Here is an 18,413-nt window from a genome sequence, read left to right as displayed (position 1 = left end):
CTTTAAAACGAGGGGCATATCCCTCTAAAAATGCATTATACTTGCCTCGAAATGTTTACCAGGCTTTTTTTTTTTAGTGTTAATTTGTATGTTTTCTTCAAATAGTCAAAAGACACAAAATAATTCAACAACTGTTTTATTTAAGACACTTCCCAGCCAGATTCTGAGTCAAAGGACCAACACATGGCCCCAGTTAAACAATATATTATTTCTTGTATTACCCCCAAACATTATTTAAAAGTAACCGTGGGTTTACAAAAAAAATAGTTATAGCTTAGCGCATGAATTTTGACCTAGTGTCCACAGACATAAAGAACCTGCCTGTGCTAGTGCCCCACAAACTTCTTCTGATAGCGCCCTCTTTTGAATCCTCCTTGTCCATCCACACAACCTCAAAGGGGGAACAGTTTTGTAAAAATAATGATTGTGATTGATTGGGCTCTCCATACTAATCCATTGTACATAAGTTCTTTGAAGTTATAAAGTTGTCAAAAAGTGTTTACTTCCTCCTCCGAACAACCCCGGGCGACAGGCAATATTAATATGCATTTAATGCAGTGTGTGTGAACAAGCTTTCTCGAGGTCAGACGAATTTTAGTTTATAATTGGGGCATTTCGACGACGATATCATTAATACCATTGTGGCACACTGAAGATAGCTCTACTCTTATGGGCAAGGCCTGGTTCGGAGGCTCTGGAGATCTTAATCTGGTTTTTAACAATCGGGTGGAGGGGCCACGTACAGGACAGGAGATCAGCGGTCTGCGGTGATCTGGTAAAGTATAGGGGGAATTCGGCGATGTATTTCTCCCTCCAATGTTACTGTACAGTGTATTTAATGTTCAATTTGTCTTGTCCTACACTTTTATTGCACCACCGGTCACGGCGTCTTGCACAGCACATCATCCCAGTTTAGCTCTTGCCAGCTGTGAAGTGATTACTCCATCAAGGACTTCTACTAGAAACTAGAAAGAAGGCTTCCGCTCACCATAGGGGAACCTTATTATACTAGTTTCTAGAAGTATCCATAAAGCATCGAGTATCAAGTATTATGACAATGAGGAGCTTCGTCTGTCCTTGTTTTCGCTATTAGTTATTGGTTGGTTAATAATTAATTGATTTTTAACAATTATCATATAGGCCCTATTTTGATTTACGTCTGCACATGATGCATGGCATTTATATCCTGACTGAAGGACTATGCCAAAATCGAAGTAGAAGAAGTAGAAGTAAAATAAACAAACAAACATCATGATAATCTTAACTAGTTTGTTAGAAATGGGGTTTTTCGCAAATGCAAACCACATACAGAAATCTTGAATAAATGCAAATTGTAAAAAAAAATGAACATTCTTGTTTTCATTCTTTTTCTTTAATTTTAAGGGCATGGGACAACATTCCTGCAAGGATTATGGTGGCGTGGTGTCATTAATGGTCTTCTTATTGACTGTTACGAATGGGGAATATGTCGATAATGATGGCTTGATGTGTTATAAGCCACCCCCACCAGCAACAAATGAAAGTGTGAGTACATTGTTTCCTTTTATTAACCTGCTGCAGTGAACAGCTCCATCACTATTCTCTCACTATCCGTTTAAAGTCGTGTTGTAGCTAGTCACCAAGCTAATCCTAGTCCACATGCGAGCAGTTCAACCAAATGTTAATGATTGTATTGGGCCATCATTGCTCAAGCGCAATCTGGGGGAAATCTGTGGTAGGCAGACAGCACATTGTGTTTTTTCTCAGAGTGCTGAGCCAGATTTGTTAGTTCTGGCCTGGACAGGCCCGCCTGCACTGCCCACCGTGTGGCTACAACACTTGACTGCTAACACACATTTGGACATTTTATTTGTGGTCAGTGCTGTGGCCCACAACAAGACAATCAGGATGTCCATTGATGTTCCGTTGCCATGCAACAGCGGCCAAACTGCAATAAAAAGTTAGGTCAAACTTTTGACCAATCGTTTCTCTGGGTTTAGCGTCAGTTAATCAGGGCCTACTTCAGGTATGCAGGAATTTCCACTTGTTGACAGCCAACTTTAATTGTGAATTATAACACATTTAACACATTCAACTTAAATTCAAAAGGTATTATAGGCCTAAACCACCTCCGCCAGCAATGAATAACCTCTTAGAGTAGGCCTATGAATTAGGACTTGTGTTTAACAAAAAATTCTAATTTGATTACTTAGTTTTGGAGGAGATCAGCAGTCACAGCGCCCCAGTTTCTGGGTCTAGAAGCTCAAAGGCTATTTAATGTATCAAACCATTCATTATGCATTTAATTCTTGTATTCTCATTTTGGATGCAAGAGTTGGGGTGGGGCAAGGATTCTAAGCAAGGGAAGGGGACGTCATACATTTTTCAGAATGATTACAATCTAAGTATTATTTGATTGTGTACCACTTTGCAGGATCATGGACTTTTTGAGTTTGCTGTGTCGGTTAAAACACCTGAAAGTTCTATCATCGGTATTGCAGTAAATGCCCAAGTCATATCCCAAACCCTGAGAATTAGGCATACTGAGCAATGTAAGTATTTAAGACACAGTCTCAAAGTTATCCAGGATAACTTGCATATGGATTTTTGTCATTGTTTGAATAATAGAATTGGTTGTTGCAAACAACTTACCAACCAAAAGGACCGATGGTATAAATGCAAAAAAAAAAAAATCAATGGCCTGCAATTTTGACCCAAGCAGAGTCTTTCTCAAATGCTAAATAACAACACGACAATCATGAACAGGTAACTAAGCGTAATATAAGTTTACCTGTTCTTGTTTTTGTTGTTATAAATCATATCATTTGCCTTTGAGAAAGACTCTGCTAGGGTTGGAACGTTGGGCCATTAACTATTTTTTAGCAGATGATATTTGCTCAGTACAAAGCTTATTATTTAACTTGACAGATGTAAAGTGGGTACAGGGTTTCTCACAAGCTAGCATTATATGCCTGAATGGCGACCAATGTAACAACAATTAAATGTAGATTTGATTTTACTTCAGATCAAATTCACAAAAATCATCAAGATAAAATCATTAAGAATGGGTAAGATTGGATATGAGTCAACAAGACCAAGATTGACACCAAGTTATTAAAGTCATTCAGAGGACCTCTCATTATGTCCCTTGGTTGGCGAAGTGTGGATGGGTGGGTGTGAGTAGGACATATTCAGAGAACCTCTCATTATGTCCCTTGGTTGGCAAAGTGTGGATGGGTGGGTGTGAGTAGGACATATTCAGAGGACATCTCATTATGTCCCTTGGTTGGTGAAGTGTGGATGGGTGGGTGTGAGTAGGACATATTCAGAGGACCTCTCATTATGTCCCTTGGTTGGCGAAGTGTGGATGGGTGGGTGTGAGTAGGACATATTCAGAGGACCTCTCATTATGTCCCTTGGTTGGCGAAGTGTGGATGGGTGGGTGTGAGTAGGACATATTCAGAGGACCTCTCATTATGTCCCTTGGTTGGCGAAGTGTGGATGGGTGGGTGTGAGTAGGACATATTCAGAGGACCTCTCATTTTGTCCCTTGGTTGGTGAAGTGTGGATGGGTGGGTGTGAGTAGGACATATTCAGAGGACCTCTCATTATGTCCCTTGGTTGGCGAATTGTGGATGGGTGGGTGTGAGTAGGACATATTCAGAGGACCTCTCATTATGTCCCTTGGTTGGCGAAGTGTGGATGGGTGGGTGTGAGTAGGACATATTCAGAGGACCTCTCATTATGTCCCTTGGTTGGCGAAGTGTGGATGGGTGGGTGTGAGTAGGACATATTCAGAGGACCTCTCATTATGTCCCTTGGTTGGTGAAGTGTGGATGGGTGGGTGTGAGTAAGACATATTCAAACCAAGGACAACAAAAGAGGAAAATAGAGTCCACGGTCTATAGTTCTATTAAATTGAATTCTGGTCTTTGATAATTTCCAAATGTGTCCAGTACCTCTAAGAGTAGGGTAAGGTAGGTTAATGGTTTTATCTGAAGTAAGACTTTTTGACAGACCGAGCTATGTTTATTGTTATTTTTTACAGTTTGAATTTCAACATTTTCTTTCTAAATTCTCTGTAAATTTCTTGCAGGTAGCGTTTCTGGTCATATTGTGGTTAACATATCAGTTCCAATTGTGCCCCTGAGCCTAGACTGCAAGTACAACAAGCCAGTTCAGACACCAATACCAATTTGGCATTCAGTACACATTACTGGTCAGTTTTATAATTAGGGCCCAATTCCACAGAGCTGCTTATTTAAATGAACACGTTGCCTTGGATCGGATGAGTTGGTCTATAAAAAGCGTTTTGTAACCATTTGTTATAAAATGCATATGGTTGGAAAGATGTTTTAAAAGTAGAATACAATGATCCACACATATTTGCCTCGAAATTGCGTGGTTTTCCTTTTAACTTTGCGAACTAACATGGTCGGCCATTTATGGGAGTCAAAAATTTGACTCCCATAAATGGCCGACTGTGTTTGACGACGAGGTAAGAGGAAAACCACGCAATTTCGAGTGATACATGTGTGGATCCTTATATTCTACTTTTAAAATATCTTTCTAATCATATGGATTTTATAACAAACGGTTACAAACGCTTTTCAAAGACCAACACGACCGATCCAAGGCAACGTGTTCCTTTAAGCACAAGGAGTAGCTACATTGTAGGCAAACAAATAATATGCTAACAAGAATAAGGTTTCCAGCCAAGGTTCTGTGTCAAATGTACAATCTGTGACTGGTATCCTGATTATTTTTTGCTAAGCAGAAAGATTTTAAACATAATTCTCTGCTTAAGCAGCTCTATGAAACTGGCCCAGTCCATTTCTGAGCAGCTACATGTATGGCTGGATCCTGTAAAGAGGAAGGGAAATGTCAAACTCAGTTTCGTGATACCTCATTTTCTAACTTCCAAAACATCCGATGAGATCATTCTGAGAAAAAATTGGTCTAAACATTTGTGTATGGGGTCGTTCCTGACTTTTTCCGAGCAAGATTTAAAAACGTGACAATTTGTAAAAGAAAATGTCCCTGCAACTTTGCTCCAAACATGTCTAAAAGCCACTCTTGGTATGGAGCTGAAGACAAATTATGTAGAAGTGGAAAGAACCCAGAGGAGCTAAAAGTAGGAGCTGATATTCCTCTTAAAACATTGGTTTTCAGAAGCATGGCGGAAGAGCCAATAAATAAATATACTGTTGTTTTAATTTTACAGATGAGTATCTAAGCAGTGGAACATCACTCATTGAGGGAATGGTAGATTTTAATGACATTGTAGCATCAGATGATGACCTTAATGGCACCTGCCAAGTGACTCTACCTATAAGCACAGGAATTCTTAAGGGGCTACCAAATATTACCCTAGACTTTGACCTCAAAATCTTAGGTAAGTTGACTCGACTATCTTAGTTCAAATTCTGCTATTGTGGAGAGTTGTGGCCAAGCGTTCTAAATAGCACCAGACTCCAGTTCTAATGTAGTAGAGTGTGGGCTTAGTACTCAGTTGTGGTGGCGCATGTGTCGTTGGGTCGACACTTCAATCCTAATTGTAATTTCCCCTTGGGTAGGAGTTTAAGAAAGGGATTCTTGTCTGTACTTCTTGGTATCTAAGACGTCTAAATTAAACTAGATTAGATCAAACTAATTATCTCATGAGTTGGAAATGTGGCCAACATTAGGGCAAGAAAACCGCAGTTGGCACGGGGGTATGCAATCCGGAGGTCACAGTATTAAGTCGCACTTAGTTTTTCACTGTTCAACACCAAATTATGAAGAGCTTACTTTTAAACAAAATTAAAACTATGCTAAACAAATGAATGTATCTCGTACTCGTAGTCTTTGTGTTTTTCTTTGATGACTAAAGGCTGTCCACATGGTATGTATGGACTATACTGTGTGCAACAATGCACATGCTTTGAGGGTGTTGAGTGTCATCCGTTCACAGGAGCCTGTATTTGCCCTAAAGGACTGCAAGGAAAAATCTGCAATTCTGGTAGGTATCAAGAGGGGGAAAAACAGAAAGAGAAGTATTTGTTTTGAGATATTTAAGAAAACCGTGCTGTTGGACATAATAATGGCTTCTTATATAGTGCACATAAGTCCATCACTTAGTGACACTCAAAGGCGCTTAAAAATAATAATAATAATCTAAGCATTTATATAGCGTTCTTGCACAATAAAAGGTACCACGACGCCTTACAACAATAATTACAAGCAATCAAAAATTTACAATACAAAGCAATGAGAAATAAAAAATAGCCTAAGAAGCGAAATAAGTATTGAAAAGATCTGTTTTGAGTGATATTTTGAAATCTGAAAGTGAATTAGCATGATGTATTTGATAATGAACAGTGTTCCAAAGGTTTGGTGCTGCTGCATAAAAACCTTTGGAGGATGAAGTGTATCTGGTTTTACGTTTAGTGAGAATCGTTCCTTGTATCTGAGCGGGATTCCAGTATTTTTCTGCAGTGCTTAAGCTACATGCGACATATTCTTGTACACAGCACCATGTAATGGTTTACAAGGTGCTGTGGAGCAATATGCAGCCAGTCAAACCAGGGTCATGGGGCGAACCCCTTCTCTTTAAGTTCACTGGGAGCAATGCATTAGAGTCCCATCTGAAGGATGCTGCAATTATGGTTAAGTGTCTTGCTTTAAGGACACAAGTGTCACAACTAGGTCTCAAACCCAAACTCTGCTGATCAGAAAAACCAGAGCTTGAGTTTGGTGCACTTAACCACTTGGCCATGACATGCCATCTCTCTCTCTGAGGATACTATTCCTAAAAGCTCCTTGAAATCTTCAACTCCTTACTAATAATGACAGAGCAGTCAAGCACCCATCCCCAAACCATCAATTCTGACAAGTAATATAAGGCAACTTGCTTTTCCTTTCTTATAGCCACTCCTATGGTAGTGACTGAACGTACGACTGTATTTGTACCATTTGGAGAACGTGTGGATCTGATCTGTGTAGTCTATGGAATGTACAATCCAATTATGCAGTGGAAAAAAGGTGAATCATACCGGACCACAAAAATCATCCATGCAAATACACCGTATTCTCCAAGGTAAAGAAGAAAGCTAGAGTTTGTCTTTTTTCTTCAGACAGGTGCTCCCGATTAGCGCCAAATCAAATTTGACTTCTGAAACAGTTAGGAGCGAAGCTAGAAGTTGAAAGATCGTCTGTTTGGAATGACTCTGGAGCGTCTTGGTTTCAGACGTCGTTTTTTGTCATAAGTTGAACCTAATGTAAATGTTTTGTTAAGTTTGCCTATCTGAAACCAATATTTATTTGGGTGGACGGCTGAATTGCCCAGTGGTTACAGTTACTAAAAAACATTAATACACAGAAAGAAAATAAAAAAAGAGTATAAAAAAAGCAGGGGGAAAAACAAGCACAAACGCCAATTAATAAAATTCTTAAAAGACATTAGCAATCAACCAGGTACAAAAAAGGGCTATTTTAAAATCCAATATAAAAACATTATTTTGTATGATATGATAACAAATCAGTCAATCTTTAGGCATGTCATTTAACAATTCAGTTAGATTTAGGATAGGGCTGCTATGAATTCTTTTGTTGAACCTCTATGTTTGTAAATCCCCTGTAAAATTAACCTGTAGAAGTTTCAGCTTAATTAGTTGGCAATTTATTTTGAAAAAAGTGCAATGAGCAGAGCAAGTTTTTTCAGGAGAGCTACATTTTAAATAAATATTCGTCACATATGTTTCCTTAATTTGAGAGTAAACACAGAGATTGTGATCTTGTTCATTGGATACAAAGTCTAGAAAACCAGACCTTTGTACTTTTGAGGCTTCATTTTAAAGCTGTCGAAACTTCCTGGTGTTAAGTGAGAAAAAATCCAGAGCTGCCAAGACAATTTAATTATCAACGCTGACAAAGAAAAACAGTGAGTTAACATCCTGTGACTCTTAACGGCAGTGGACATGTTTGATTGATATCTAGTCATAACACTTTGCCCTTGAACAAGGCACATTGCCATAATTATTGCCTTGGTTAAAAGTTGGGAAGGTGTAGTGCAATCTGCTCTACCAGCCATGCCCCAAGTGGATGATGCCTACACCATTACCGTAATGGGGGTAACCATGTTTCAGTTCCAGGAGTAGATGGTAACTATCCCCTGGTGACACTAGTGTTAAAGTGAACCGTGGGCATATGACCTTGTGAATGTTTGACGATCTCTCATTCACAAACAAAAAGTAAACTTTGCATTTAATTTTGGGCATCAAACAAATTTATTCACTGAAAGTGGCAACTGTAGTTGGCTGGTGGAGGAGAAACCTTGACACTGAAGCCCTGTTGTGCAGCATTCGTTATCGCATTAGATTCCATCAGAATGAGTTTCTATTCATAGTATTGTTATGCATACAACAGAACATTTGGTACCAAGTTACTGCATGGTACAGGATATTCCCCCTGCACATTGTTGGTTCCCATTCCCATGGTTAAGGGTACCTTGTTATTGTATGCATTGGTTGAGTGAGCCAAACAATGTTTTGTTTGTGTAGGGGTCATGGGTGAAGGGAACTATCAGGGGTTGGCAATGTTTTGTTAAATGTACATGTAGAGCTGCTGAAGCGAACTCTCCAAGTGGTCCGACTGATATGTTCAGCATTTGAAAGCATCCAGTTTACAATGTGAAATGTATGGGTTATAAGTGGGTGTACTAGGCTATAGTGGGTTATTAAAATCAAAACAAAAGAAATTAAATTTGATTTCATTGAATTTTTTAATTCACAGGTAAAAATGCAAAGTGCAAAAAAAAGAACGATAAAGAAAACATATTATACACATCTAGGAGAGAAAACAAAAGAGTAGCACCCCTGATGGATTTCAAAAAAGTTACTTTTAGCCACAATTTAAGAAACAAACAATGTTTAAGAACATTATGGCTGTTAATAACCATGGCTTACAGTATTAAAATATGAGAACTATATCATATAGCCTAATTAAAACTATAAAAGCATATTTATGTGCATTTTAAAATACAAGCTCAGTAAAAGGAGATTCTGGTTATATGAACAATGTAAAAAGCACTATGACTGCAAGTTAAAGTCAAGCTAGAGTTTGTGATATTAATCCCTGGCAATCAAGGATTTCCTGGCCAGTTTATTTCCTTTAGGAAGCCCGTATTGGCTGTTCAACAAAAATTATTTAATACAGCAACACGGAAATATCTTTAAGAAAAACACACAATGTGTTACACTTTTCCAGCAATATTTGAACTGAATGACTTTCGATTTTGTCTGCCAGGATATCGAAAATTTCAACCTTTAACCTGACCTAAATGCACTGTCTGAGAAAATGTAATTGAAAGCCCTTTCACTTAAAGATGCTATGTCAGATTTTTGGCCCCAAACATGAAAAAATAGATTTTTTTGAGTAATAGTATTTCAAAGAGTATCACCCTCTCTAACGAAAGAAAGTTTAACTTTTACTTTTAATGGTCAGGAACCATGACAAAAATTTAAAACGTTTCTTCTAAAACACATAAGAATTGGTCACGTGATATATTGTCGGGATCCCGAAAAAACTCATTTTGAGCACTTTATTTCACTGCTGCTAATAATTGGCGGATTTTTTCGAGCAATGGCTCAAATGAAAGCGTGTAACTTTCTCGACCCCCATCAAAATACCTATTGAGTTTTAAATCAAAATTTTTGGGTCAAATCGGCCAAAAATCTGACATAGTATCTTTAATGAAGGGCCTCAATACTGGTAAAGTATGCAAGCATTTAATGCTCGTGAGCCATTGATTTGCACATAACTTACAAGGAACAAAAATGGTTCAGAGTGGAAAACTTCCCTTGAAATGCCTTTTCCCTGCAAATTTTTAGCTGGGTTAGTCTCTGACAATGGAGTGAAGGTTCAAAACCTTATGTGATGTTTGAGTAAAGACGATACAAGTGTTTTTTATACGGTACTTGTTTTCTTGTGACTTCATATGCTAAAAATGACATCATTGTTTTTGGAGGATTATATTCAGCTACATAAACTGTGTGACCTCTGCAAGGCTCAAATACAAACTTACATTTTCCCCACAAAAGTGCCCCAAGGAAAGGGTGTGCCCCTTTAGAGCGAAATTCAAGGCCTGTATGTGTTTGTACTGTTTTCAAATATCTGATATTAGACTTGCAAGATTGAAACTACTTAATTTACTCATTTCTCAATAACTAAGCAATTCAAGCAAAAATACTCAAAGTAAAGCTTTCTACCATTATGACTTTATTTGTTTCTTGTATTAGGTAGATTAATGTGATCATGTATCTGTTCAATTTGCAGCTATGCACATCCTTTTCAAAATTCAACTATTATGATGCTGTATTTTGAATGATGCTGTATTTTGTTCCTTTGTTTTTGTCTGAAGCCCAATTCATATGATAACGAAGGTCGAAGCCACCACTGCAGCTGTAAATGGGGTGTACACCTGTAGAGTGGAGAATGCAGGGGTTGTCTACCAGAGTGATGTCAACCTTATCGTTACAGGTATGGCTTGATTCTTAATCATTATGGGAAAACTCAAATAAAGAGTTTCTCAAATACTGTACATTCTTTTCAACTGTGGGGAGTATTTACATTGATTTACTTGGGTCATTAAACTTACGGATGAACATTAAACCTGCCTAAGGGAAGTCAGAAGTCTATGGAATTCAATGCCGCCTGACCTCAGAAATTAGAATAATCCTTTAATCTTCCAAGGACACTTCAAAACTCGCTCTTAAAACGAGCATTTTAAATGCTGGATTTTTTACCTTGACTTTGCAAACCGGTGCCCTCGAATGAAATTTTTCTTTTCAGACACCGTGTACATTATAAATACGATACAGTAACTATATTATTATTATTACACTATATACCTTGTGTCCGCAGATATTCCACAGCCATTTCTAGAAGGTCCAGTGAACGAGACGATTGTCTTCAAACAGGGTACAATGTTCCGCTGTCGAACCAAACCCCAAGCGGGTGCCCTGGCGTGGATGAACGGTAACCATAAAGTGCTGTCAAGGAACACGTCAACTGGGCCGTACATAGTGGAGCAAGGTCCCGATGATGTGTCGCTCATTTTCGATGAGGTTAGGTTTGAGGATGCTGGGATGTACCGGTGCATTGTTGGCCACAATGGGGCCAATGACTCGGTCAGCTTGGATGTGTGGCTCGTGGTTCAGAGTAAGTGACACACAGTCTGTTATTGTCAAAATGAGCAGAAAGAGTTGTGAGGAGAATTAAAAAAAACTCAATGCAGACTTAATGATTCTTATTTTTTGTTGAGAGGTTTTTAATTTTTTTTATTTGACATTTATCAAGTAAAAACCAGAAGGGAAACATGGATATAATAGCTTCAGATTTTTGGCAATATCTCAAAAACGCAACCACCTTTTGATATGAAATTTTCACAGGTTAGTTTAATCTATAGGATTAAAACAATCAAAAGTTTTCCCAAAACTAAAATTACATTAATATTTTCCCTAAAGGTCAAGGTAAAAAGCCGTTCATCGCAACTTCATTCCAGAGTGGACTACAAAACGACACCCTGAGGTTGTCTGAAGATGAAGAAGTGGTTTTAGTTTGCGAGGTTGACAAGGTCTATCCTGAACCTGTTATCAGCTGGTTGCTTGGTAACGAGAGCCTCACTACCAATGCCAAGGTCACCTATGAGTGAGTGTTTGTAGATTCTTCTTCATTCATAATAACTCTAACACTACCCTAACACTACAAATGCCAAGGTCACCTATGAGTGAGTGTTTGTAGATTCTTCTTCATTCATAATAACCCTAACACTACCCTAACACTACCAATGCCAAGGTCACCTATGAGTGAGTGTTTGTAGATTCTTCTTCATTCATAATAACCCTAACACTACCCTAACACTACCAATGCCAAGGTCACCTATGAGTGAGTGTTTGTAGATTCTTTTTCATTCATAATAACTCTAACACTACCCTAACACTACCAATGCCAAGGTCACCTATGAGTGAGTGTTTGTAGATTCTTCTTTTCATAATAACCCTAACACTACCCTAACACTACCAATGCCAAGGTCACCTATGAGTGAGTGTTTGTAGATTCTTTTTCATTCATAATAACTCTAACACTACCCTAACACTACCAATGCCAAGGTCACCTATGAGTGAGTGTTTGAAGATTCTTCTTCATTCATAATAACCCTAACACTACCCTAACACTACCAATGCCAAGGTCACCTATGAGTGAGTGTTTGTATATTCTTCTTTTCATAATAACCCTAACACTACCAATGCCAAGGTCACCTATGAGTGAGGGTTTGTAGATTCTTCTTTTCATAATAACCCTAACACTACCCTAACACTACCAATGCCAAGGTCACCTATGAGTGATTGTTTGTAGATTCTTTTTCATTCATAATAACTCTAACACTACCCTAACACTACCAATGCCAAGGTCACCTATGAGTGAGTGTTTGTAGATTCTTCTTTTCATAATAACCCTAACACTACCCTAACACTACCAATGCCAAGGTCACCTATGAGTGAGTGTTTGTAGATTCTTCTTTTCATAATAACCCTAACACTACCCTAACACTACCAATGCCAAGGTCACCTATGAGTGAGTGTTTGTATATTCTTCTTTTCATAATAACCCTAACACTACCAATGCCAAGGTCACCTATGAGTGAGGGTTTGTAGATTCTTCTTTTCATAATAAACCTAACACTACCCTAACACTACCAATGCCAAGGTCACCTATGAGTGATTGTTTGTAGATTCTTTTTCATTCATAATAACTCTAACACTACCCTAACACTACCAATGCCAAGGTCACCTATGAGTGAGTGTTTGTAGATTCTTCTTTTCATAATAACCCTAACACTACCCTAACACTACCAATGCCAAGGTCACCTATGAGTGAGTGTTTGTAGATTCTTCTTTTCATAATAACCCTAACACTACCCTAACACTACCAATGCCAAGGTCACCTATGAGTGAGTGTTTGTAGATTCTTCTTCATTCATAATAACTCTAACACTACCCTAACACTACCAATGCCAAGGTCACCTATGAGTGATTGTTTGTAGATTCTTTTTCATTCATAATAACTCTAACACTACCCTAACACTACCAATGCCAAGGTCACCTATGAGTGAGTGTTTGTAGATTCTTTTTCATTCATAATAACTCTAACACTACCCTAACACTACCAATGCCAAGGTCACCTATGAGTGAGTGTTTGAAGATTCTTCTTCATTCATAATAACCCTAACACTACCCTAACACTACCAATGCCAAGGTCACCTATGAGTGAGTGTTTGTAGATTCTTCTTTTCATAATAACCCTAACACTACCCTAACACTACCAATGCCAAGGTCACCTATGAGTGATTGTTTGTAGATTCTTTTTCATTCATAATACCAATACCAATACCAATAAAGGTAAAACTACAATAAAGGTTTTTCCGACCAGTTTCAACACCCATTCAAATTCACACATTTCCCCATAATCCATCGAAATTAGGGCTTCCTTTTAGCTACTAAGTGTTCAATTTCATTGTCTTGCAACATGATCAACTGTTGCAGTTGTTCGGAACAGCTCTGGAGTTCATTAGTCGAACCTAATGTAAATATTATATTAAGTTCACCTGTTAGAAACCAACATTTATTTTGGTCGACCTAGAGTCGAACCTAATCTATTTGGTTGTCTGAAACGGGTGTAAGGTGCTTGAACCTGAATATTTTGATATTGATGCATTTTCATTTGGCGGGTTGCTGGTAAATATCCTGCCTTGAATTCATCATTTCTTTCACTCTTTTTTTCTGGTTTGAAGTTACTCGGATGATGGTGTCTCGTTTATTGTGCGTAGTCTCCTGACTCTCAAGCCAACTTGGGATGATAACGGCAAGGCGTTAGTCTGCGTCTCCAAGGTGCCTGACTTTAATGAGGACCACAGCAGGGTCGTTGACTTGGATATATCGTGTAAGGATAAAAAACCATGGCTAGAAATACATAAAGCAAACCGATACCTATCCTCCATTATCCCTCATGGGAACACACCACAATCTCCTTTTCAAACCTTAATTACAAATTGTATCGCTTTTAGCATTTTTTTCTTTCTTCTTCTTGTAATTGTTTACAGCCCTAGAACGTTTTTAAAAGTTTTTTTAATGTCTCAACGTATTTACTGTATGGGAGCATTTGAGGTTTCCTTTTGGGAATCTATAGGGAGTATTTGATTTGAATTGAATTGAGTTAGACCATTGGACAGAACCTCTAGTTAATACACCTTGAGCCAGTGACTACCACGACTCTGTTCTTCTTCCCCAAAGCACTTTGGAGACCATCTCAGCTCCTTAGAAGTAGGCATGCAGCACTGGTAGCCAAATACGCTCACTGGGTGCTAACTATTCACATCAACGATCACACCCTCCTTGCAGGTACCCATGTATTCCTGGGGCCACTAAAGTCCATCCAGCTAGAGTATTTTTCCTATCCAAATTATGTTGGAACCTTTGGCGAACCCCTTCTTATTACAATAAGTACACTGGTACCATGCATTACACAACACACTGGTTGTACGGCTTCACATTCCATCTGATAGTCGCAGCAATAGTGGTAAAGTGTCTTGCTTAATGACACAAGTGTCACAACTGGGACTTCAACCCACACTCTGCTGAGCGTAAGTCCAGTGCTTTTATCCACCTGACCATGACATGCCAATGTTTCAAAGGGTAGAATTTTAGGAGAATGCAACACAGATTTTGTTTCCCCAGGATTTTTCTGTCCAATTTATATTCTGTCTTTACAAATTCACAATCCACAGATGCTCCTAAGGTAACTGTTCATCCCAAGGGGGAGACGTTCCAGCCAGGGACCAGTCCTTCATTTAAATGTAGCGCCTTTGCCAATCCATCTTCCAACATGACATACACGTGGCTTCTCTCTGAGCAGAACAACACAATCATGAAGCACTTCAATGGCGAGTAAGGAGTGTTACACTTCCTTGCAGACAAATTTGTTTTCTTCTTCTAAAGAAGATATATAGAAAAGTTTGCGGTAACACCATGTAATAACAATCTCTCAATGAGTTGGGGTGGTTCTAAAGAAGGTGGTTCTAAAGAAGATATATTCAAACTATATTTTGGCAGCCAGGCTGGCGTAGTGGATCCTTTCCTTGCCTCTTACCTTGGGGTTTCCCCCTGCCCGACTGATGTGTGGGTTTTCTCCCACATCTAAAACTGGATAAACTTCCTTCCGTGTCTCCTTTCCATTGGGTTTTTGACTAGTACAGTAATTAAATTCACTTTTCTGAGAGCCCTTGGCTTCACAACCAACGTTAATAAATTAAATGAATTAATTTTTTTTTTAAAAGTGGCATGACATTTCACAAAATCTATTCTAGTAAAGTGAGAATACTGCTGAAAGAGTTCTTAAGCAGGAAACCAGTCACCGAATGGGAAACATGATGTGGTCTTTTAACTGTTAACTTTTTATGGTAAGCAGATCTCTTAACTGCAAGGTTTGAAATAAAAACATTGGAACACAAGCCCGAGGCCGGTGATTTTAGCATTGGGCCAATCCAAGTAAACTCATGGCTGGACAAGTCAAGTTCTCTTGTGTTTTTTTTAATGTTAACACCTCGCTGTGTAATATCTGTTTAATATTGACTCACTTAGTACAAGTGAAAGAAATATTCTCCAAATGTTTCTTCAAATGAAAAACAGTTTGCATGAAACTGTGAAGGTTTTTATTCTCGGTTTTTATTCTCACTTTTTATTCTGGTCTTAAAAAAGAATGATGGTCAAGAAAATAGTTTGAGCTACAAGCCCTGTGCTCTTGCGGATTTTACACAAGCTCTGAACTGTAGCAATTCAATATTTATTATAAATGTACACTAGTTATCATTATGACTATGAATTCAATTCTTTTGAAATGCCCTCTCCACAGCTCAGTTCGAATACATGATCTAAAGCCCCATCACAACAAGGCGTCTCTCACCTGCATGGTTTCAAATGATATTGGGGTTAACAGTGACAGGGCTGTCATCAGAGTCTTTGGTAAGTACCCTTTTCGGGATACACTCTACCCTGTTCGGGATACACTCTACCCTATTTGGGATACATTCTACCCTGTTCGAGATTAACTGAGGTAGAACTCACTTCTGTTTGTGAGCATATGGCACAGGGAACTCTTTTCTCCTGATGGGGATATAAGATTGGCTTGTTGTCATTTGCAATGTCACATCCCAAATTATTAGCCTGGTTGGTAAAGCAGAAAGCAACTTTGAACCACTTATCATCATCTGCTATACCACCCAGGATCAAGTGGATGATACCCATGCCTACGTACTTACAGCCTGAACAGGGTATAAACCCTGTTTCAATCCCATGAGTAGGTGGCAACGTGCCCCTGGTGTGGCAGTTGATTAGGGTCAACAGCTTTGGATTGAGTTGCCCTCACCTTGAAGTGGCCGTCCAGCTTTGTGATATCAGGTGATATCTCATACAAAAGTTATAATAGTAATAATTCTGTGCCCGTTTGCAGGAGGATCAAACCCAAATACAGTTATACTTCATTACACAGTGATGGTCGTGGCCCTAGCGGCAGTCATTATTCTGATAGTCGTCATTCTCATCATTATATTCAGACATCGAACCAAGATAAATAAGCTTTTCTTCAACCGTCATAAGCTGGGTAAGCTGTTATAATAAAAGTAACAACATTTATACGGCACTTAATACGTACGATTCTAAGCACTAAAACCATACTATTTAGCTTGACAAAACAGATTTGTTATAAGTAATGATATAAAAGTGTCTAAAGTACGTTCTGCTTGAATAAGGGTGGTAGCTTGCTCCTAAGTGTTGGTGCTATGCCCCAAAAAGCACGATCACCATAGTGTGTCATAATGAGGTGTCCCAGGGAAAGCTGGAAATGAGCGATAGAAGAAGAGCGACAGATCATAAAGTGACACATAAACCCCCATTTTAGCTACAGGGGCTGCATACTCCTGAAGAGTCTTTGAATTAACTTATTATTGAAATGAACAGGGTTATATTAATAGTGGTTAGTATATTGACATGAATCCACACTCGGAAACACCAGGGCAGGAGTCCAGGGCAAGACTCCAGTGTGCTTGTCTGCCTAGCCTTGGCACATTAATTATAAATGGTTCTTTCTTTTCTCAGCTGGTGACAAATTACATGACATCTTCGTAGCTTACAAGGGCGGAGGGGAAGAGGAGGACTTCATCCGCCTGTCTCTGATTCCAAAGTTGGAAGAGTGGGGATGTGACGTGTGCATCCACTACAAGAATTTCAAGCCTGGTGCAGGTAAATTGTCGCCCCAAATCCTCCTTACTCCATTACCCTAATCACCCATACAAGTTGAAGCCAGTCATTCCTATTTTTTCCTCGTCCACCATGACAGGAGTATTTTCCTAGAATTTCTGGAATAGTTTTTTGAAATGCAATTGAATTCTGATGTGGTTCCCTCACCACTTCAAATCCTCATTTTATATCACTTACCTGATCATGTGCTGTGGCTTTCAGAAATTACTGACAACATCCAAACTGCCGTCTCCACCAGTCGCAAGACCATCCTTGTCTTGTCCCCAGACTTCATGGAAAGTGAATGGTGCTATTATGAGTTTCTGTGCGCCATGGATGAGATGCTGCGGGACCAGACTGACATCATCCCTCTCATGTATCAAGACATCCAACACTTGGAGCTGTGTGACAGCATGCAACATCTTCTTCAGACGGTGTCGTACGTGCCCTGGCTGGGCGGGGACGGGGCGCAGGGCCAGACAGAGAGGTTCTGGAAACCGCTGAAGCGTGCTGTGGAGACTCATCTAAATGTTAATAGAGTTATAGGAGCGGACGGAATTAATGATGATGGTTGTGTCTTAAATGACCATGACGAAATTGAACTTATTCCATAGTGTATAAGCTAATTCTGCCCCGTTTCAAATCATGGTAAATAACAAAGAGAGTTTGTGATTGGTAATCACCACCACAAGCTGGTCTGTTTCTCGACATTTGAACTAGGTGGTCCAAAAACAAAAAAGGCCTTTGGGGATCCCAAAACCAATCCAGTATGCATGGTTGAAATATGAAGAAAAAAAAACGCTTCTCGTGTTGTTGCACAGACATTTCTTTTGCATTAAAGACCTTGACATTTGACATTGTTCAACCCTAAATGAAAAAGGAACAATATGAACACTTACCCTGAGAGAGATGTGGCTTACTCTTGTGTTTCTAGCATTGGTTTAGCCTTGAAATGGCACAATGGAAATTCAAAACATTATTATTATACAACAAAATCTGTATAATTTCTTTTTACCCTTACAGTGTATTAAGCACTTGGTACTTTCTTGAGTTATGCAGGCAAATCACTTGGATGGGATTTTGAACCCACAACCTTTGCATTGC

General features: G+C 38.9%; 1 protein-coding gene across 1 annotated transcript; it reads left to right on the top strand.

The window, feature by feature from the left end:
• Positions 1-496: 496 nt before the first annotated feature.
• Positions 497-18,355, top strand: LOC117303520. Its single transcript, XM_033787745.1, has 16 exons — positions 497-775; positions 1,384-1,524; positions 2,414-2,531; positions 4,076-4,198; positions 5,204-5,374; positions 5,852-5,980; positions 6,889-7,057; positions 10,379-10,497; positions 10,882-11,178; positions 11,484-11,667; positions 13,811-13,959; positions 14,804-14,963; positions 15,928-16,037; positions 16,525-16,674; positions 17,169-17,312; positions 17,532-18,355. Exons 2-16 carry the CDS (start codon positions 1,387-1,389, stop codon positions 17,921-17,923), a joined length of 2,553 nt encoding a protein of 850 aa, XP_033643636.1. The 5' UTR covers positions 497-775; positions 1,384-1,386; the 3' UTR covers positions 17,924-18,355.
• The last annotated feature ends 58 nt before the right edge of the window (positions 18,356-18,413 follow it).

This window comes from Asterias rubens, chromosome 19, assembly GCF_902459465.1.
Source record: "Asterias rubens chromosome 19, eAstRub1.3, whole genome shotgun sequence".
Lineage (NCBI taxonomy): Eukaryota > Metazoa > Echinodermata > Asteroidea > Forcipulatida > Asteriidae > Asterias > Asterias rubens.
The sequence above is the reverse complement of the archived record's forward strand: the minus strand, read 5'-3'. Positions and strand labels throughout refer to the sequence as shown.